Source organism: Rattus norvegicus, chromosome 17 (genome assembly GCF_036323735.1).
Source record: "Rattus norvegicus strain BN/NHsdMcwi chromosome 17, GRCr8, whole genome shotgun sequence".
Lineage (NCBI taxonomy): Eukaryota > Metazoa > Chordata > Mammalia > Rodentia > Muridae > Rattus > Rattus norvegicus.
Window position 1 is genome coordinate 92282138 of NC_086035.1, and position 22582 is coordinate 92304719.

General features: G+C 42.8%; 1 protein-coding gene across 1 annotated transcript in view; it reads right to left on the reverse strand.

The window, feature by feature from the left end:
- Positions 1–21679, reverse strand: part of LOC134478913 (sperm motility kinase X-like) — a 76740-nt gene extending 55061 nt beyond the window's left edge. The window contains exons 1-3 of the mRNA XM_063276850.1: positions 21506–21679; positions 18408–18499; positions 15659–17403 (exon numbers count right to left, since the gene is read on the reverse strand). Of these exons, the coding sequence (XP_063132920.1) occupies positions 15659–17271 (1613 nt within the window). The 5' untranslated portion in view covers positions 17272–17403; positions 18408–18499; positions 21506–21679. The remainder of the gene's footprint in view (positions 1–15658; positions 17404–18407; positions 18500–21505) is intronic.
- Positions 21680–22582: the final 903 nt, after the last annotated feature.

Here is a 22582-nt window from a genome sequence, read left to right on the forward strand (position 1 = left end):
CGAGAGATACATGGGGATGTATAGTCAAGAAATATGGAGCTCATGGTTGATAGCAACATGGGTCAATTTTAGTAACCCCGACCTTGAAAGCTTCCTGCTGAAGGCAGGCAAGCATCACAGATATCAAGGGTGGGGACAGAAACATTTTTGTAAGATAGGGAGGGGGTGATTGTGTATATGTGGGTTCATGCTAAACTGCCTTGGCGACTGCTAAAGCTGGAGTGTACAAAGATGTGCACACAAAGTACACCGGCCAAGGAGCAGGTTCAAAGTCTGACTAAAGTTTGATTTATGTAAGAATCTGTGTCAGGTGCCCGATTGTATGCAACATAATTGGACAGGGCTACGAAGGGTATTATAGCTGGACCCAGAATTTATGCAAGAATCTCTCTTTCTCTACAGAAATATAAGGTTGGGTCTCAAAGATATCTGAGGATAGCCCTGCTGTCATCTCGGTGAAACTTTACTCATCCTTTTTAATCCTATGACCTCCAGGAGGTGATAGGACAACAGTTCATTGTACATACTGACCGTGAACAAAATAAAACCAAAATCAAAAACAAGGAGAACTATATTCTGAGGCAACTCTGAGTGAATACTGCATAGGAGTACAGATTCGGGTTTCCCAGAATTAATGACTCTATTGGGGAAGAGGTTGGCATGAGGTCTTATAGCCATAGAACAAAAGAACATAAATCAATACAAAAATACAGGGCAAAGAACATTTGGTGGGCAGCCTATAGCACAGCAGGAAAATGTCCCGCTGATGATATTCTTCTTTTCCGCATTACTGAAAAGCCAGTGGTTGGCTGAGTTCAACAATACATTTCAAATGTTTTATATAACAGGCACAAAGATCCTAGGTCAGCTACAAAGGTTGGTATTAAGAAGTTTAAAGACCCCAAAGATAGTACAAGATAATTTTGGCTACCGATGATTCATCCCCTGCTTAGTGCTCAAGTACTATTCAGGCACTTTGAGCAGTCTTCAACACAGATGTCGTTTTTTCAGTGAACCCGCACTTAAATTAGAAACAAGAGATTTGGTGCTTTTAGAAGCAGAGTCACTGGGAGGGGTGGGACTCAGAGAAGCGACACGGGGCCCGCCCCTCTGCACTGGTCCCGCCTTCTTTCTCTCATTGGCTGAGATTCTCGGCGCGTCACACCGGCGACCAGGTTGTGCCCGCCCTCCCAGCAGAGAGGGAATCAAAGCGCAGGAAAAGGTGCGTGTGTGCAGGTGTAGAGGATCTAGTCTGGGTCATGGCTATGGAAGGTGTGGAAACCCTGTTTCCTTGGTTACCTGAGAGGGCGGAGTAACAGCTCTGGTTGACCAGGCAGGTTAGGCAGGTCCGGATTCCCTTGCCAGGAGAATATCCCGCCTTGGACCACAGAGCTGAGGTAAAGAAGGGAGCAGGCTGCTATAGAGGATCAGGGTCTGGACCTCAGCAGAGCATGGCGGAAGGTGGAGGGCTACTCTGCGGGGTTGTACCGCGCCAGGGAAAAGGTTGGTGGCCAGTGCTTGTCCTGGCCCGGGTTCACTGAAGTTGAGCCCTGCATGGTTGCTTACTGAGGCAGTCCTTTGGCCCGAGGGCTCTGGCAGTGGTGAGGACCCCATGCAAACTTTACTAAGCAGGGCGCTGGTTCTGCAGGCCAGAGCCCTCAGGGGTCTCTTCACCCAAGGTAGTGCTCAACTGGAAGTTCCCTACCCTCAGCCTGCCTGGTCCTTCCCAGCAGGTGATTGAGGGAACTGACAGGTTGAGAGTGTCTCACTTTGAGCCTTGGGCCCATCTCTCATTCTCACTCATGTGCTCCAAGTTCCTGCTCTCCTTTCCCTGCCTGTGACACCAGCTGCTGCACTCCACACACCACCCTTCCTGGTTCATGCTCATCTCTGGAGAGGTGGCTGAGATGCTAATATTATAGGGAAACGAACCAGGGAGATTTCCTGTGCCACCTGAAGCCAACATTCATGAAGGGTTGGAGCTCAGGCAATCAAGAAAAGTGTCTTTTTCCAATCCTGAGGGAGACAAACAAAACAGCAAGTCATTCTTCTCTATCTCTGTCTCTATCTGTCTCTCTGTCTCTCTCTAACACACACACACACACACACACACACACACACACACACACACACACACACACACACTCACCACAGACAGACAGACAGAGATCTGCTCTTGCCTGATAGATATGTGAGAAAAAATTTGTTAGTTTGCGTTGAATGCCATTTATGTTGAATTCTGGCCAGTATTTCTTTAAGCATCAAATTCATTTTCCATTTACTCCAGGGTTTGTTTAACAGATTGGTAAGGCACAGTGATTTGTGTCTTTTCTTCCTGAAGGCCCTTGGATGTTCTACCCTTATGTTAACTTCCACATCTAGTAACCTTATACTAATCCACACCTAGTAACCTTATAGTAATAAAGATGTTGTTATGTAGTTAATTGGTAGGGGGTGTCCGTATGTAAAGAGCTTTGCAGGTAACTTTTCTGTTGCTCTTTGCTGTCATCCACATTTTTACTAATATATACAGACACTGAGAGACTTTGTGAGAGGACATGAGGGGGATGGGTTTCTCTGATTTAGTTTCCATTAAGATACTTCCCAAACAATAAATTTCATATACAGCATATGTATTTAATAAAGATCTGTTAAGTATCTATTGTGCAAGAGACACTTTTCAAAAGCAGGTGAATATCACCTCTTGGGGCATCTATCTTCTAGAAGAACTTCAGATCATAAATAAATAGATTATGCCCTTGTCAGATGATGTTATAGGACTTAAGAGAAAAAGCAGGGAGAAGGCAGAGCCAGAAATGGGTTTCAATTGGACTAGATGTCTTCTATACTTTTCAAAATATATTTTACGCATGCGAGTGCGTGTATCTATGTGTGTGTGTGTGTGTGTGTGTGTGTGTGTGTGTGTGTGTACACCTGGTTGTTAGCATTTGTTTGCATGCACAGTCTAGAGGAGGAGTTCAGGTGTCCTGCTCTATCATTGTCCTGCTTAGTCCTTTGAGATGGTGTCTGAGCTTGAAGCTAGGTTGGCATGCCAGCACCAATATTTTGTCTGCTGCTCTCAAGGCTTGGTTTAGAGGCATATATGTAGTCAGATGTGCTTTTTATGGAGATTTAAACTCAGGTTTATGTTTGCCCAGCAAACACCCATATACACTGACCTAGTTCCCTTAAGGCTGATTGTATATAACTTCTTTTTTTCTAAATTTGCTCCTATTTTATTTATTTTTATTATTCATTTTAATTTTTATTGGGTATTTCTCTTTTTCTATTCTTTTCTATTTTTTTAAAATGTATTTACATTTCAAATGTTATTCACTTTCCTGGTTTCATATCCATAACCCCCATCCCATTCACCCTCCCCCTTCTTTCATAATTTTTTTCCTCCCCAAACATCTCCCTTTCCTGCCTCCCTGTCCTGAAATTCCACTACAGTGAGAGGTCCAGACTTGGCAGGACAAAGGGTTTCTCCTCCCATTGGTACCCAACAAGGCCATGCTCTGCTACATGAAGCTGGAGCCATGGGTCGGTCCATGTGTACTCTGTGGGTAGTGGATTAGTCCCTAGGAGCTCTGGTTGGTTGGAATTGTTGTTTTCCTGGGGGTTTTGTTTTATGATGGAACATCTTTTGGGTATATGGCCAGGAGAGGTATAGCAAGATCCTCAGATAGTCCAATTTTCAATTTTCTGACGAACCTCCAGACTGATTTCCAGAGAGTTTGTACCCATTTGCAATCCACCCAACAAAGGAGGAGTGTTCCTCTTTCCCCACATCCTCTCCACCATCTTCTGTCACCTGAGTTTTTATCTTAGTCATTCTGACTTGAGATGGAATCTCAGGGTTGTTTCAATTTGCATTCCCTGGATGACTCCAGATGTATGCTGAACATTTCTTTAGGTGTTTCTCCGACATTCGATATTCCTCAGCTGAGAATTCTTTGTTTAGCTCTGTACCCCGTTTTTTTCATAGGGTTATCTGACTCACTGGAGTCTAACTTCTTGAGTTCTTTGTATATTTTGGATATTAGCCCTCTATCAGATGTAGGATTGTTAAAGATCTTTTCCCACTCTGTTGGTTAAAGTCACACCATGGCATTATATATTATTTGGTACTAATATGAAGGGTATCATTTCCCTAATTTCTTTCTCAGCCTGTTTGTCCTTTGAATAGAAGATGGCTACTGATTTGTTTGAGTTAATTTTATATCGAGCCACTTTGCTGTTTCTCAGGCTTAGTAGTTCTCTGGTTCAACTTCTGTGGTCACTTAGGTATACTATCATATCATCTGCGAATAGTGATATTTTGACTTCTTCCTTTCCACTTTGTATCTCTTTGACCTTCGTTTGTTGTCTGATTACTCTGGCTAAGACTTCAAGAACTATATTCAATAAGCAGCAAGAAATTGGGCAGCTTTGTCTACTCCCTGATTTTATTGGGACTGTTTCATGTTTCTCTCCATGTAGTTTGATGTTGGCAACTGTTTGCTGTATATTGCTTTTACTACGTTTAGGTGCCGACACTGAATTCCTGATCATTCCAGGACTTTTATTATGAAGGGGTGTTGAATTTTGTCCATTGCTTTCTCAGCATCTAATGAAATGATCATGTGGTTTTTATCTTTGAGGTTTTTTCATAAAGTGAAATCTGTTAATGGACTTCCATATATTGAACCGTCCCTCTCTTCCTGGGGTGAAGTCTACTTGATCATGATGGTTGTTCATTTTTATGTATTCTTTGATCCTGTTGCGAGAATTTTATTAAGTATTTTTGCATTGATATTCAAAAGGGAATTTGGTCTGTAGTTCTCTTTAATGTTGGGTCTTTCTGTGGTTTCAGTATAAGTAATTGTGACTTCATAGAAGGCATTTGGTAGTGCTTTCTCCATTTCTAATTTGTAGAATGATTTGGAGAGTATTGGTATGAGGTCTTCTATTAAGGTCTGATAGAATTCTGCATTAAACCCATCTTGTGGTGGGCTCTTTTTGATTCGCAGACTTTTAATAACTGGTTCTAATTCTTTAGGAGTTATGAGGTAATTTCAGTGGTTTATCTGTTCCTTGTTTATCTTTGGTACTTGGTATTTGTCTAGAAAACTGTCCATTTCCTCCAGATTTTTAAGTTTTGTTAAATTTGGCCTTTCTTAATAGGACCTGATGATTTTTTTCATTTCCTCAGATTCTGTTGTTATGTCTCCTCTTTTATTTCTGATTTTGTTTATTTGGACACACTCTCTGTGCCCTCTGGTTCGTCTGTCTAAGAGTTTATCTATCTTATTGATTTTCTCAGAGAACCAGCTCTTGGTTTTGTTGGTTCCTTGTATAGACCTTTTTGTTTCTACTTGGTTGATTTCAGCCCTGAGAATGATTATTTCCTACCTTCTACTGCTCTTGTTTGCAGTTGCCTTGTTTTGATCTGGAGATTTTAGGTGTGCTGTCAAGCTGCTGATTTGTGCTCTCTCCTGTTTTTTGCTTTTTTCAGGCAGTCACAGCTATGAGTTTTCCACTTCACACAGCTTCAATATTGTCCCATCAGTTTGGGAATGTTGTACCTTCATTTTCATTAATCTCTAAGGAGTGTTCTAATTTCTGTCTTTATTCCTTCCTTGACTAAGGTATATGTGTGTAGAACATTGTTCAACTTCCATGTATATGTGGGTGTTCTTTCATTATTGTTGTTATTGAAGATCAGCCTTAGTCTGTGGGAATATGATAGATTGCATGGGACTATTTCTATCTTCCTGTATATGTTGAGGTGTGTTTTATGACCCGTCATATGGTCAGTTTTTGAGAAGATACCATGAGGTGCTGAAACAAAGGTGACTCTGGAGTCTGACTCCTTGGTCCCTGGTTTCCAACAGGGCTCCTGTCAGGACTGTGGTCCCGTCTGTAGCAGACCTCCTGTGAGGGCCTTCCAACTGCAGGATATTCAAAGGGGCAGAGAAGCTGCTGATATGTTGCACAGCCTGCAGTAGATCTCCTGGGAGGCCTTCAGACTGTGGCATCTTCAGAGGAACATTCAAAATGTGTCCTCTGTGAAGCTGTTCTGGGGACACAGATGGAGGGGGGTGACAATGGACTGTGGATTCTCTTTCCTTGAGGGCAGCCACAGGACAGGGAGGCCTTTTATTGATTTTGGCAACTGCCCTGCCTGTCACAGAGACCCTGGGAGGCCTCCAGATTGTGGTGTCAATTACCCAGTTGCCCTGTATAAAGAGGACCTCTTGGAATGCCCTCAACTGTGGTGTCCTCTGTGCATTACATCTCCTGGGATGTCTCAAATTGTGTTGTCAGATGCCCTGATTGTAGCAGATTTCCTGGGATGCCTCAGCATGCGGTATCAAATGTTCTGAGTGCAGTAGTTCTTCTGATACACTTCAGGATATTACGCCTAATGTTCAGAGTGCAGTGGATCCTCTGTTAAGCCTCAAGATATAGTATCTTCCAGGAAGCAGACTAGCTAGCAGTCTGTCCCTGCAGAAAGGTAGAGGCAGAAAGTCTGTCTGACATTTTCTTCAGTGAAAGTCACTGCTGGTTTATCACACTCTGTAGGACTAAATTCCTCATGTGAAAAAGGCTTTATTTCAAGGGTGAGGTTACCACTTCCACTGGTGTGGTAAAACCGTGAGAATCTGAAGATTCAAAATTCTCATCTTCAACAGGGTCCTTCCACACACCCCATTTCAAGTGATAGGATCCCATTCTTTGTCAGTTAATGTCTTTACTGTAACTGCTGAAGCTTGAATTTTCACTCTAATTCAGCCAAACTAAAGAGGGCTGAAGTTTGATGTTCTGCAACTCAAGATCTATGACTGCTAGAGATAACTTCTCTCCAAGGACACACTTAGTAAATTTTACACTGTTTACTTGCATCTGGAGCCATTTAATTTTCTCATACAGCTCATTCATTTCCTTCATCCATTTGTCCAGAGGTACTAAGAGCATCAAGCCAGCAAAATCATTTCCTGATTTTTCCCCCAACTTGTAGAAAATTTTGTATACCTAATCACCAAAGTCATGAAGATAATCAAAGGCATTGGCTTCTTTAAGTTTCAAAGACAGTATCAACCACAGATCTTCAATATTTTCTGACCCCCAGAAGACAGAGTATGAGTGGAGGTTTCAGTAGTTGAAGGAGCTGGTGAATTATTAAACCAACTCCACATTCCTAAAAGTCTCGTATTTACACATCTGCTCCTCTAGAACCATTCCAGGTACCAACTTATGTATTGGTCAGAGTTCTCTAGACTCACAGAATTTATAGGTAGTCTCTGTATAGTAAGGGAACTTGTTGATGACATACAGTCTGTAGTCCAACTCCCCAACCATGATCAGCATCAGCTGTAAATGTTGTCCAAGGATATAGCAGTGTCTTAGTCCCACAAGACAGGCAGGCTAAGAAGAGAGAACCTTCCTTATTCCAAAGTCCTTATATAGGTCTCCAGCAGAAGGTGTCTGGAACTTGCTTTGTCCCAGATGACCTTGAACTCTGAGATCGCCTTGCCTTAGTCTCCTGGAATTCATAGGCACTATGCCCCAAGATCTCCATGCCAAGATACACGTCAAATACTTCTATCTCCTAGCCTTAAGATCAGTATCAAAGGTGAACCTTTCAATTCTGAATTGTAGTTCATTCTGGATATAGTCAAGTTGACAACTAGGAATAGCCACAATAGATATGTATGCACTTATTTGTGTGGATGTGTGCATGTTGAGTGTCCATGTAGAGACTGTTTTGTTGGGCTTCACATTTTTAAGAGTATTAAAAGTTTTGACTGTCCACTTTTATCATATTGAATTTCATTGTCTTCATTGTAATGTGTTGTAGTGTTCCCTGGTCATACTTGCACCTCATCTTGTGAGGTCCGAAATGAAGCTCTTCAGGGTCCCTACAGTGAGACTCATGGAAACAGTGATCTATGCAGTAGCAAGAGTAATTTAATTTAATCTGGCATGCCTGGGTCTTCCCAGTTCAAAGGAGATGACCCTGAGCAGTCTCTGATAGGGAGTTATATACCTTGAAAACTATTGGACAGAATTCAAACATTGGTAACTAGGCAGGGTACTAATGATGGGGTGAAGTGACATTCAAGCTGACTCGTGATCAGTGGACCATTGTGGACTTTCCAGCGGGCACAGTTGGGAGTCAAGGAGGTCTGTGGAGTTACAGGTGGGTTTGTCTGACAGTCTGGCTTATAGATGCTCAGGAAACTAACTACTCCTTGGAAGGGAGGGGTCTGTGTGCATGGAGGTTTGAGGGGATACTTTCCCACTGGCCTTAGATCGACTCCAACTATGACTCTTTCATTCCCCCATTGTCTTTTAGCACAGCTTCCATCTTGAAGCTTACAGTCCTCCAGCTTGTATTTTGCCTCCCTATTTGCAGCTACACCTAGTGTGTCTTAAGATGATTAACTGGACTATATTCACTTAGCAAGGGTCCAGCTAGAGTACCTTCATAACAGGGGAAATTAAGACACACAGCCCATACAGACATATAGTTAGCAGGGAGAATAGACTCAGGACTGAGACTGAGTCAACTTGACTTGACGGGGTTGGTGTGCGTTTGAACCTTTATTTTCCTACAGCTAGAGCCAGGTAGTCTTCCTCAGTGGAGGAGCAGGTCCGGGATGGTTGTAGTGCACCCAGGTGGTGACTGTGTTCAACAGGATGATGAAAAGTCCTTTTCACTTCGGTTTAGGCTCAGCTTGGTGAAATCTTAACTTGTGAGGTTCTGGAACCAGGCCTACTTCATAGAGGGTACATAATTTAGGCCAAACATATTCATGAGCCTATTGGGGAGCTCTGACCTTAAATATTAAATTAACATTTTTCAGATCTGTAATAGCTGTCAACTATAGGTTGGACACAATGGGGGCTAGAATGCCATCTATATCTAATATAGGGCAGAGGGAAGGAGCATCATGCAGTCCCCACCAGTCTCCAAGGCTATTTTAATTAAGGTCTCTTTTAGAATTTTATTAATCTTTTCTAACTTTTCTGAACTCCGGGGACGATATATATACACAGTGGAGTTTCAAACTAGGCCCCAAGACCGTAGCAAGTCCCTGACTTACCTGAAATACAAAGGCAGTCCCCATTATCTGATCCTATTACCTTAAGTGCTCTAAACCTGGGTCACCTGGCAAGCATTCAAGTTTGTCATGTCCGTGACTCTGGATCTTTCTGGGAACAGTTCTTGTTAAAGAGGTGGGTACTATTACCTTACCTTTAGTCGATCGTCATGAGCCCATTTAATTTCTTTTTCTACACATATCAGCTGTTCTGGGCAGTTTTGCTAGGACAGTGGACAATCTAGAGATGACTCTTTACTTTAAGGTTGCATCCTAAACAGCCTTATCAGCCCAGCTGTTATCTCTAGCCATTGGATCTTTTGGCAAAGGTTTCCATGTACATGAGCAGTTGTAAATGCCTATCTGGCTGTCCCTGAAGATGTTAACAACCAGTCCTCTTCCCATGATGAGGGCCTGTTTTAATGTTCTTAGTTTGACCATTTGAAATGAAGTGCTTGGAGGAAGACACTGAGTCCAGAATCCCTCCATTTGTATTGTCACCACTGCCCCTGCCCTCCTCTCACCCCCATGGATGAAGTTGCTTCTGTCCATAACCCAGGTCTGTTCTGTTTCTGACAAAGGTGTGTTCCTCAAGTCAGGTCAGGTATTGAACACCTGTGCCACAACCTCGTCACATTGATGGAATGGACAGTCCCTAGTCAGGGTCAGGTGGGAGAGTTGCAAGGTTTAGGAAAACAGGTGGTAGAAAACATCTCAGCCAGGGAAAACTCTGATAATGAAGCCTGTAGGCATTACTGAATCATCAGCCAGAATTGTAGGGGTAGTCATGAGTGTCAATGTAAATATATTGAAGCTTGGAATTTCTTTTGTCCTGGATCGGGTGGTGTGTTGCCTGGAAGTGGTCTAATTAATTCTTTCTGCCATGATCTGCACTGTTCTACAATCTCCCTGCAACCTTAACTTTTCTCAAACATTTGGTACGAACTTAATTGATGAAAGTCAGGGCTATCATATGAGAATTTTCTCTTTGCTCTTATTTAATATCATATGTGAACCTGGGACAAATTATTATTGAGATATGCTTATAGAGCCTGGTGGCAAATCTGGAGACACTCCCTACCCCTTACTGAATTGAAGCCCTAATCTGGGTGGGTTCCTTTTGGGGCCAGGAGCCATTTGTAAGCTCTGTTGAAAGATACTTTTGCCCACATGGAGCCTCTCCTGTCATGGATCCTGGATGCCAGTTTGCACTGTGTCAGCAATGAGCAGAGGAGCAGGGAAAAAGGGGTTAAATCCTTGTGACCTTGTGAGCCATGAAACTCTGAACCAATCCTGAAGAAAAAGAGAATTCAACAAGTGTCTGCTGGGCATTAAACTCGGGAGCTCTGGAAGAGCACTCAGTTCTCTTCACCTCTGTGCCATGTCTCCAGCCCTAAGGCTGATACTGTCAATAAGGAAGGAGCTGGCTGCTGGGCTGAAGTAGGCTTTTGTTGTTTCTAGTGAAGAAGAAGTGTTTAGAAGGTAGGGGTTGAGGAGGAGGGAAAATGTCTGAAACATTTTATCTTCTATTGCTGACACCTTGGAGAGTTAAAAGGTCTCTCTCCTGGTGCCATTTAACATCAAAAGCAGGCCACTCCAAGTTTCATTAAGTGGTCCTTAGTCCTAAATTCTTGAAAATGACTCAGAATAAGATTAAGGTGAGAAAACAACTGGTCCCATGTCCAAAATTTTCATCAGTCCAAGTCCAAAACATGAAAACAAGAATGCAAAAAAAGAACAACTAACACACAAACCAAGTGTCCCTTTTCAAGGGCAAAGTACACAGACCAACCCATCACTGCTGTGGATCGGATAACTCAGACTATCTGCTCCTGCCAGAAGTGAGATGCACACAGGTTCTGGTGACTTTGCTGGCCTCACCCTGGATCAAAGTTCTCTGACATTGCTGGCCTCTGGACAGGTCAAATCCCTGTTACCTAGCCTCTGTGAGCCCTCCTGATGCTTGCAAGAAAGAAGGGAGCCAAAAGCAGAACACAATGAAGCTAGATAGAGAGAGCACAGAGAAGTCAACCTCAGTACCTAGTTGTTACTGCCACTGCTCCCTTTCACCACTCTCCCATGGGTCCCACAGAAGAAGCAAGTTTCCAGATGAATGCACCAATGTGAGGTTCAAACTGAACCGACTCCAGGACCTCTTGATTGACATTCATGGAGACAGTAATCTATACAATAGCTTAATTCTGCCTTATTGAGGCCTTCCTGCTTAAAGGGAGATGACCCTGGGCAGATTCTGACAGGGAGTTATATACCTTGCTAAGAATTGGGGCAGAATTCAAGCAGTTGGTAACTAGGCAGGGTATTATTGATGGGGCGAAGTGACCTCCTACTGACTAGTGATCAATGAACCATTCATGCTTTTCCAGAGGGGAAGGAGAGGTGAGTTGGAAATCACAGGTAGCTTTGTTTAACAGTTTGGCTTGCAGTTCTGTGGGAACTGACTATTCCCTGGATGGGATGGGTCATTGTGCTTGAAGGTCGGCAGTGGAACTTTCCCACTGGTCTTCTATTGACCCACACCTCTGGCTCTTTCAAGAGTGATTCCTTCCCACAGGCAGTGGTCTTTGCTGTAGTAGAATCAAATATGGGGAGAGTATAGAAAGGAGGCAAAAGAAGAAAATAAATAATTTAGGTTAAATAAAAGTGGCAAGAAACCATTAGCCAGAAAAAGAATTTTAAGATGGGGAAGAGAAAATATCAAAAGGTAAAAATACAAGGTACCATGTTGTCAAATACAGAGTAGTCAGTCTTGAACAAATATATACACAAGCAACAAATATGGGCTCTGCAGGTATATTTATATTTATTTCTGGATACACAAGATATGTAAAAATATATAACAAATTTAATCACGTAAAGGAGTCCATCAACTTAAGAGTGAAGGCATGAGAAATGTTTGATATAGGATAGCTGGGAGAGTTTGGAGAGCAGGCACAAAAGAGGGAGGTGATGTCACTGCTTCAATTAAAACATTAAAATATTAGATAAATACAAATGTATGAACAAAATTATATACAAATAAGAGGAATAAAAAGCAAACCTTACAAGCTTCAAAAGAAAACACAGAGAAAAAAAAAGCCACAATAAATCTATATCTCGGAGCATCTTCCTTTCATCTGCCGTCCTAGTGGAAGGAGCAGGATGTTGGAGACCCTTTTGTTATACATGGATTTTAGTCCAGGTGAGTCCCAAATGGTCCAACGGTCCACTCATCAGGCCACTCATTGTGTCCAGTCCGTTGTCCAGCAGGATCAAAAGTCCTTGGCTGCCTGGACTGCATAAAGAAAACTGGAGTTAAACAAGAGAAAGAAAAAATATTCATCACTAGCAAACCCTAGTAGGTTTTTTGCCACGGGACATAGGTTTATGTTCACTGGCCAAGAAATAGACAGACATGACTATAAAATTTAGACAGTCCATAGTTGGAAAAGTCTAGATAGATCTATAAAGAGTTAATGTGTGCATGATACATACATTACCTCAGAGTTACCCCTCTCTCTCTCTCTCTCCCTTTCTCTCTCTGTCTCTCTCTGTCTCTCTGTCTCTCTTTCTCTCTGTCTCTCTCTCTGTCTCTGTCTCTCTCTCTCTCTGTGTGTGTGTGTGTGTGTGTGTGTGTGTGTGTGTGTTTGTGTGTTGGTGTCTGTCTGTTTGTCCTCATACCTGAAGGCCAGGAATAATCATCAAATGCTTTTTTACCTCAATATTGAGACAGAGTAATATGTCAGTAATCTCAGCTCATCAGTCTGCCACACCTGCCTCTGTTAAGCTCAAGGCCTAAGATGACACCATGATTCTTCCTTGTCTGATTTCCAGAGTCCTTTTGTTGCACTGTGACACTTTACCCAACATCCATCTCCCCAGATGCAGAGACCAGATCTGCCAGGTAAAAATATTTAGAATATCCTTTTTCTGACAGGATTGCACTCAGCCTGGTACTTCCTCTTGCCTATACTGGCCTTGAAGTTGTGTTATTTGACAGGGTAGAGTGGTTCAGAACTGAAACTTCTACATTGCAGAATTAGAGACAGGAAGAAGAGGATCGTGCTCAAGGTAATCTTTAGCTACAAGGTGGCCTGTTGGGATTTAAGAGACCTTGATGAAAACAGAAATGTTCGCAGCATAGCATTAAACTAAAGGAGGAACAGAGGCAGCAAGATCAAGAGGAAGACAAAGGTAGCCTGGGCTTTCATTCTATCCCGAGTGGTATTCTCTCTGAATTTTAGGTTTGACTGTGTGAACACTAAAACCAGCATAGCAATACTATTCCAAAATAGGAAAAAAAAAACAAAACAAATGTAAGAAGAAAAAAAATGAAAGTATGCTTAATTTACATAAACATATCAGAAAATAAGAACCAATTTCTTCTGTCTATTGTACATGGAATATGTTCCCTTAGCATACACCTGTGAGTCTGTTAGAATTAAGAGTGATATATTAAGGATTTTTATTGGAGTGGTTAGTGTTTTTCATCTGTTGGTTTTTAATTTTGTGAATCTATTTCCATCAATTGGGATTTTATACTTGATGTTTCTATTTTGTGTTTTCCACTTAAGGCCATCCTGAGGGGTACATGGCTCTCTAGGAGTCCAGTATAAGAAACATCCATTGAGACCCACCTGCATGGAAGTTGGTCATGTAAAAGTAAAGACAGACACACTGACAGAGATATAGACTCACCAGGGCTTCTACATATCAGGGTATGGATGACAAGGAATCATCAGGGTGTGAGGCCAACTCTTAAAACCTAGGCTGGCCAGGGTCTGTGAGAGGCTTTCCTTGGTTTTGTCTGAGTAGCTAACCTGGTTCAGTGCTAGAGGCCAGCAAAGAACCCCTTTAATGAACTTTCCCAAACTTGTGCATTGTGGGTTCAGATACACGAGTTCATATAGTGCTCTTCTTGCTCCAGAGTGGAATATGATATGCTTTCCCACTCAAATTAGACAGGAAACGATTGTCTGTCGTAAGAGAATTTCCTGTAGCTCAGGGGATAAAGCACATGAGAAATATGTATGTGATCACAATGGTGGAGTACTATAGGGACATGCTGTTAAACTCAGCACATATCACTGCAGGATTACTATGCCAGGATCCTTGATGTCCTTTGAACAAATTAAGAGAGACACTGGGTCAGAGGGACCCTCCACGTCAGTCATATGGTATTCTGTACACCTCATGCTGTGGAAGATGTTGATACAGTCTAGTTAAAAAGAACACAGGAGATGATATCTTAACAAATGTAACAGTAGGAGGGACAGGGAAAGCTTCCCAGAAGCTCTCACAAAGGAATTGCAAGGCTGTTTAACTGGGCATAAAAAAGCAGTGTGCAAATTCTCAGGTTAATTGAAGCAGCCTGGGTAGATTTATCCAGTGGAATGCATACTCCAGTGGAGGCCGGAAGCTGTCATGAGCTAGGGCCACACCAATTTGCTGCTCCATCATTAAGTTATTCTTTTGACTCTGCTCATAACACCTGTCCCTCCTCCTTCGAGGAGGCTGTGACACAGGTAGGAATCCAGTTAGACATTTGAAAGTTGGCCTTGAGGGAGCAAACATAGAGAGGTGAGTAATTACAGGGCAGAACTGGTGAGAGAGAGGGCACAGCTGCCTTGGGAGTCACTCCACAGTATGGGTTTTGTAAGCTTTACCCTGAGTTGGGTCTGAGGACTTAAGCAATATAAACTGTGATATCATTTGCAGGGCAGTGGGGATGGGTGAGGGTCTGGTCAAAGTTTGACAGGAGAATTCCCTTCAGAGGAGACATAGAGGTCTCATATTCAACCTGGGAACCCATTTTAGCTCAGGTCTGATGGGCTGACTAGGGAGACTTTTCTGAGAAGTCTACTTCATGATGAAGACCATGTTCTCTGCAAGAAACAGGAAGCAAAGAAGAGTACAGTCCCACAGAACAATCTCTGATGTTTACCTCTGCTAGAAGAGAGGGCAGAGGGCTACTGATCCACTGACACTTTTAGGGCACTGTTCTACTTCATCCCTCCCTTCTGAGCAAGACACAGTGAAAAGGCAGGCCTTCCTGCCTGGGGCTTTACCTGGAGAGACCTTGCTGTGGTGTGGACAGCTCTTCCTCTGGAGAAGGGGCCTGCAAGCACACAGGCACCTGGACGTCTGGCCTGGCTCCTCTGAGACTGTATAATTTTCAGCCAGGCCAACCCCCAACACTGGCTTAAAAGCCAGGGAGCTGAGGCTGCTGTTCTTCAGGACTTGAAAAGAAAAAGACAGAAAAGAGGCTCTTGGTGTCTGAAAAACAGAGAACTTCCTGTGCTTTCCATAAAGAGTCATAGCACCCCACTGGTTGTCTTAGGACTCTCTGCCCCATTTGGGCATGCCCCCACCTCCCTCTCGTCCTGCTTTAATCAGTGTCTCTGATTCCCCTTATGACTCACAAAGCATCAGATCACCCTTCAGGTGTTTCTATGGACTTAATCTTTCTGAAGTTACAGTTTGTCAAGTTTCTGTGTGCCTCAAGGACCATCCTCATTTGTCACAAAGGACAGGAGGGAATATGGATGAAATGAATGAGGACATGCACCCACCTGGTTCTGTGGGTGACACAATGTTCTCCTCTCTTCCTGAGAGCCAAATTATTGCAGGAGACTTGATTTTCTGATGGTGGTGGCAGACAGCAGCACAGGTTTCGAAGGCTTCTACTAATTGTCTTTTTAAACCCCTTCCAGTGGTGACGCCATCCCCGACGGGAAGCTGGGCAAGGAACTTGTGGCTGGCCACTAGTGACGGTATCTTCATGAACCATGGCCTCTTCCTTGATGAAGGTGTTTTTGTCCACGAGTGTCTCTCTCTGCCAGGTATCTCCAGAGCAGACTGCAAGGCTTATCCCCTTAGGTGTCTGCAGTGATGCACAGAAATCATGTGGCAGTATGAAGGAGGACACATTCCTGTCTGCTGTAGTGGAATAGGTGTATTGAAGTCGAGGTGACTGGATATGTTCAGTTAGACTACAAGACAACACAGTCTTGGAGTCTGAGAATGTCTTCCTGATTTGCAGCCTGTTATCCCTGAATTCTTCAGCTATAGGACAGTCCAGGAGATCGAGCTGGAGGGTGTTGGTCCTTGTTTGCTGGTAGCCTACAGCATGCCTTCTGACAACCTTCCTGGAATTCTTCCTATCCTCCTTCTCCCGAATATTGGATGAATGTGAGGACAAGGTGAAGGAGGAGAGAAGAGGTCCCTTTCTCTTAAGAAAACGAGGGAAGGAGTGAAGATCTTCTAGACCTGGCTCCACTTGGTGGTGTGTGCAGACTTTCCTGAGTGGCTTGTGCTGTTGAATCAAGTATGTTGCCAGCACCTCATTGATATTTGGGTCTATCAGAGACTCAGTGCTTTTCTCAGGTGTATGCCTCATGACTCTCATGGCTTTGATGGTGCTAGGGCTTGGTGTTCCTGTGAACGTCTGTATGGATGTCGGTGGTGAGTAGGCCTGGCTGTCTTTGATCATGGGGCGCATCATAATTTGCTGGATGCTGGGCCTCCTGCTTGGATTTATCATCAGCATTTCCACTATAACATTGAAAATATCGTTGGCAACGTGAGGCGGAATGCTGAAATTGGCTGAACTGATTTGTCTCCTCACCTCTGCAAATGACTTGCCTAGGAAAGGCAAGTGCCCAGTCACCATGAAGAAGAGGAGGACACCTACACTCCATACGTCAAATGGGCGGCCCTCATATTCCTCAGCTTCAAAGAATTCTGGCGCACAGTATGGCAGCGTGCCACAGAAATCAATCAGCTTCTGCCCAGGAAGTGTTTTAGCAGCTAGGCCAAAATCACAGAGCTTGGCATTCGACCTTCCGTCTATCAAAATGTTGTTGGCCTTTATGTCTCGGTGGACAATATTATTGTCATGGCAGAATTGTACTGCCTCTAATATCTGTCTAAACATTCTTCGGGCCTCCCACGACTTTAAATATCCACATTCCCGGATTCGGTCCAGTAGGTCTCCCTGAGAGGCATGCTCCATGACCAGGTGGGTGGCCTCTCTTGTCTGGACCACTTCGACCACCTTGATGATATGAGGATGGCCCAGGGACTTTAGAATGTCAACTTCCCTGCTCATCACTGAGGAGCACTTCTCGGTGTTCTTGAGAACTTTTATAGCTACACAGGTGAGGGTTGGGACGTGATAGGCCATTTTTACCACTGAAAATCGTCCCCTTCCCAGGGTTCTTATGATCTTATAGTCAGTGGTAAAGTTCTCGATAGAGTCTCGGCTCTCTGGGTCCTGCTCCCTGATCAGGCCCTCCTTTATATGGCTAGAAGCAAACTTGCAATGAGAAATAAAACAGACATTTAAAAACAGGCCCCAGAACTTGTTGATACGCTCAAATTCCTACATTAAAGAGATGAGAAAAAAAGCTCAGAAAAACATCAGACAATCTAGACATGTACTTTACATATTGGGAAGGGAAGGACAAGGACCTACTGCAAAGGTGCAGATGCAAAATATGACATAGAGGCGGTTGTCAGGGTCCAACTGCAAACTGAGAGAATCCTAGACACTAAAAGCCACTAAATTGGAAAAGCTCACCATCCTCTCTCCTGATCTCAGCATTCTCTTTGAGTAGAGGCATCTAGAATATCAGCTTCAAGAGAAGGTGTAAAGAGAACGGATCCCCGAAAACCTATACTGTGCAGGATGGCGATCTGCGTCTGGAGTTCCCAAATTTGGCTACTCAGGCAGAGGACCTGTAGGTGGTTCTCAGAACACAGGTGCCCACAGCTACTCTAACTCCAGCTCCAGGGGTTACTACACCTCTCTACTCTAAGCACACCTATACAGCACACTCACAGGTGGTATACACCACTTAAAATAGTGATACAAGTCTTTCTATATAATTTTATTAGTATGAGCTGTCAGGTTAGCAACGGAATCAGATTTCGGGGAAGTGGAACTATAGACAGGTATAGAGAGATTTTACTTTCTTACACAACTGAGTTATGCTATGTGAATATGTTATTGTATCAATCTTAGGGATGGTGTGAGAGACTCACAACCACCTGTAACTCCAGACCCAGAAAACCCGACTCCCTCTTCTGACCTCCACAGAATGCATCTGGGATATGGTACTCAAGGCATATGAGGATGCAAATCTGTCATACATATGAAGTGAAAAAATAGAATACTCTAACATAGCAAACATAATTTAATAAAACGTGAAATAGAAGATAATAAAAAACATGGAAATGTAAATGCATAACCCATCCAGCAAATACAGAAACCAAAGTCAAAAAGAGCAAGTTGAAGTGTCCAAAGTTGGAGAAACTCACTATGTCAGGGTCCAACAGCTCCTGAATGTCCAAGTCTAATTTCTGTGTCTTCAAACTCTAATTTCTTTCCAGCCGAGCAACAGCTTCCGTACCTGTAAGGACAGAATGCAGCCTCAATCAGAGCTGTAAGTAGACAGGTGTCTATCCATTGTCACAGGGTTCCTTGGGAGGTTAGAGCAAAGAGCAGCCAGCACTGTGGCTAGGCACGGTCCATTCCTTCTCCTCTGCTTCTGTCTCCATGGACAGGAAGGCTAGTCTTGGTCATTGGAGCACTAGAGGGCAGGTTTGACTCAAGAGTCTGTCCCCAGTGTTACCCAGTGACCCATTTCTTCCTACTTGTACCCCTGCCCAAGGACCATAATTAACCCCAAATTACACCACCTAATGGGAACAATGTTCAAACACTTAACACTCCATCTTTAACAAGGACACTTTTGTCATTAATAATCAAACAAGGAATCCTGAGAATGACAATGGACGCCAGAGCTTTGGCACTCCAGTTTTTAATGGATTCTGATATTCAATGGCAAGTTGATGGACATTGTCTTGCTTTTCACATGGACCCCAGACTTCATAAGTTTGTAATAATTCATGTCCATATTCAATGTATTCTATTTACTTTTTGAACTCCGACAAGTGGTTGCTAAAGGATTGTAAGTCCTGACTACCTTGATTGTTGTGACAAAATGCTATTACTCATTGCACCCCTGGGCATGAGACTACCATTTTGGGGGCTGAGAGGAATATGACACCATTAATCCCATATTGCCTGCCCTCAGGCTTGAGACTTCTGACCAAAGCTCAAGATCTAGAAACAGTGAGCTGATATGTTCCAAATGATCAAGTAAACACCCCTAAGCCAGGAACCTATAAACAACTGATGTAGTAGATGGTGCCTTGTTCTGGAACTCTGGGTCCTTCTGCTCTCAAAGAAAATGCCTTCTGTTTGACCTTCAAAACAACAGAAGTTGATTACTTGTGCATCAGGATGTTAGCAAGGCAAGGACAAGTACCCAACAAATTAATTATGTACCAAGGCTGCTTTCTAATTCTAACTGGCCCTGTGTATGTATTCCCAGAGGGTCAAGAAAAAGTATGAGATCAGTGTATCTTTGGTGCAGGTGACATGTTGTGCCCTGTAGCAGTTTCCTGTGTATCCACATCTTACTGCTGTTGAATTGGGGTTGAAAGTTGAAGTAGGAATTGGCACAAAACAGTCAGATAAGAAAAATCTAGACTTGGGTAAGCTACCTGGACCCAGAGTGATGAGAGTTCCTCAGGGTCCTCTGACAGACATAGGACAAAGTTAAAGTCAGGATAGTCTCATAAAGATGAGCCCATGTTAATTATAAAATTTGTGAAAGTGGAGGAGGAAGATCATCACTTCAAGTAATCTTTGGCTACTCAGAAATGATGATTCCAGCCTGTGGTCCAGGAGCGTCTGTCTCATGGAACAAAAACAAACATGCGAAATGAAAGAAAGAAGTGGCTGCTATGTATTTTTGCTTGATCTATGTTCCCAAAGCTCTAGAAAGTAACTTTAGACCCATTGGGCTTACACATGAGATTATGACATTAATGACAGAGGTGCAAGGGCTTTTGTGAGCCATTTGCATGTGTTTGAATGTATGCTGCTATCCCCTCTCACCACAACTCATCAGTTTTACACATTAAAGGAATCTGACAGGACTCACTAAGAACCAACTCCATGACAGATGCCAAAGGAAATGGACTGCAGTTTAGCAGAGGTCAAGGAAGGACATTCCCTCTTAAAATGTTCATAGTCATATAGAAACACCACATGTGTACACATTGCACACAAAGCATTTCCTAGCAATGCTAACAAGCTAAACCTTCAAACAATGAAACAGAGGTACAGGTATGGTCCAGCCATGGGCTTCAAAGTCCTACTTGTTAGGTCTCTAATCAGATGTTAGATTTTTGAATGTCCCAGGGAATACAACCCTCCTTCCTCAGCAATGTCATGGAAAGCAAAAAGGATCCTGAAAGGCTCTTTGTTGCTTGACTATGAAGGTTCTGTTCTGCACTCCCATTCCACTAGCAGATAAAAACTATAGGAATGGTGGAAGTAGTTTTATTCAAGCCTAGGTTTGGAAATTTGGAGAGGCATATTGTCAATATAAAATTCCCTCTCTTTCTCTAAATGTTGTTGGAGTGAGTCCAGTGGAATGCTGGGCAGACCATTCCAGCACTAGGCACTTTTTTTCCTGGACGTGTACTTTAAGCTGTTTTGCCAGCAAGACTCAAAGGCCCATGCTTGTTCCTTTGCTTCAAGTTCATTATTGGCCCGACCTCCTGTGCCTGGTACCACACTAGCTTCAGAGTCACATTTGTTCTCCTGAAGATAGAAGATAGCAATTCAATGGAATGACAGCTGCCAACAGAATGACCCAGGTAAATGAAGGGTCATAGTATCATATGTCTCACTTTGGAAAGTTCTTCTTGGCAGTATAAAACTGGATCTTCTTAGACTTATATCTATTCTGTCCTTGAATTCTATTCATCTACCTACTTTCATAGTTATCGTCAAAAAATTAGGATCTAAGCATTGCCTTGTAGCTTGCATAGGGTCATGAGTTTTGCACTGCAAGGAAGATCCCAAGTTAACCCGCTAGGGGGAGGCTTCCTGCTAAATCACAGAGACCTGTTGGTGCCTTTTCTTAATAGACCACCCAATGTAGCCTACCAGTCCTCTGAATAGGAGAACTTGAACAATTGGGCCAGTACGTGGAAAGAAAGGGAACAAACTAAAAGGGAAAAACTGAGGAACCTGAAAGGGACTAGCCAGGGAAAGTGTGATCATGGGAATATGGTCAAAGTTCTTTATGTACATGTCTGGAAATGCCATTAGGAGATTGTTCGTGCTGTGTAGTTATCATAAACTATTGTTCAAAATTAGTTCATGGAATAAATACATGTAAAATATGACAATGCAAAATCGGGTGATAAATCAAATCAACAAAGAAAAATTCTCCTATTCAATATTCAAACAAAAATATACAGGAAGAGAGACTTAGTTTAAATACAGAAAACAAACAAGTCTAAAGTGAGACATAGGAATATAGAGGAAAACTCACTGTGTTCAGATTCAACAATTCATGAATATCCAAGTTCAGTGGCTAACTGAATAAATGCAATTGCTGTCCAACCAACCAACCAACCAACCAACCAACCAACCATCCAATCAACCAGCCAACCAAACCAACCAAACCAACCAACTAACCCAGCCACCAACCAACAGCTAAAGCCCTGTACAGACAGGATGTGTTTTCAGTAACTAAGGAAGTAAATGACCTCACAATGGTTCCTTTTGAGGTCAGAGCTGAAATGGACCAATGAGGGTTGGGCACAGTCCACTAGTTTTCTTTATTTTCTGTCCTCCAGACAGGAAAGAATTAAGGTCAGTGAGGCAGTAGAGACTTGAGAAAGATGGTTACACCCAGTTAGCAGTCCCTATATCTCCTATGACCTACTTCTTTCTGCTAGGTTATGTTTTTCAGATTTTCTACAACCTCAGAAAACAGGGTCACATGCCAGAGACCAATGTTCAAGCACAGGATCCTCTCTTGATAGTAGATATCCAAACCCCAATAAAGCCTCTTTCTACTTTAAAAATAATGAGTGGTATCATATGAATTATAATAAGCGATTCACAACTGATATCCAACACTGGTTTATGGACAGTGTATTAGTTTGCTTTATTGTTTGTAATATTATACAGTTACGTACTTATGTGGAGCCATGACCTTATACCCAATGTCATCAATCAATTAAAAGGTTCCATGACCTTACCTAAACTCAATTCAGTTTTTTCTCAAATTACTCCAGCTTGCATTTAATATGACACAAGCTAAAGGGCACACAGAAACATTCATATATTAGTCAATGGATAACATGGTTCATTTTTCACTTAGACCCTAACATTCTGTAACAACTGTTGGTTTGTGGAAGCTATCCCATCTGCACTTGAGAAAAGTAGATCATTTTCTTGGACTCACATAAGAACAAAATGTTAACTTCTCACTGACCCTGGCATACTTTGACCAAACTGCAGTGTGACTACCATCCCTAGGGGTGAGACTTTCCCATGTTTTTCCCATAGAGTCTTCATCCAGTTTCTCACCAGACAGAAAGCTAGGATTGATAGTTTCTAA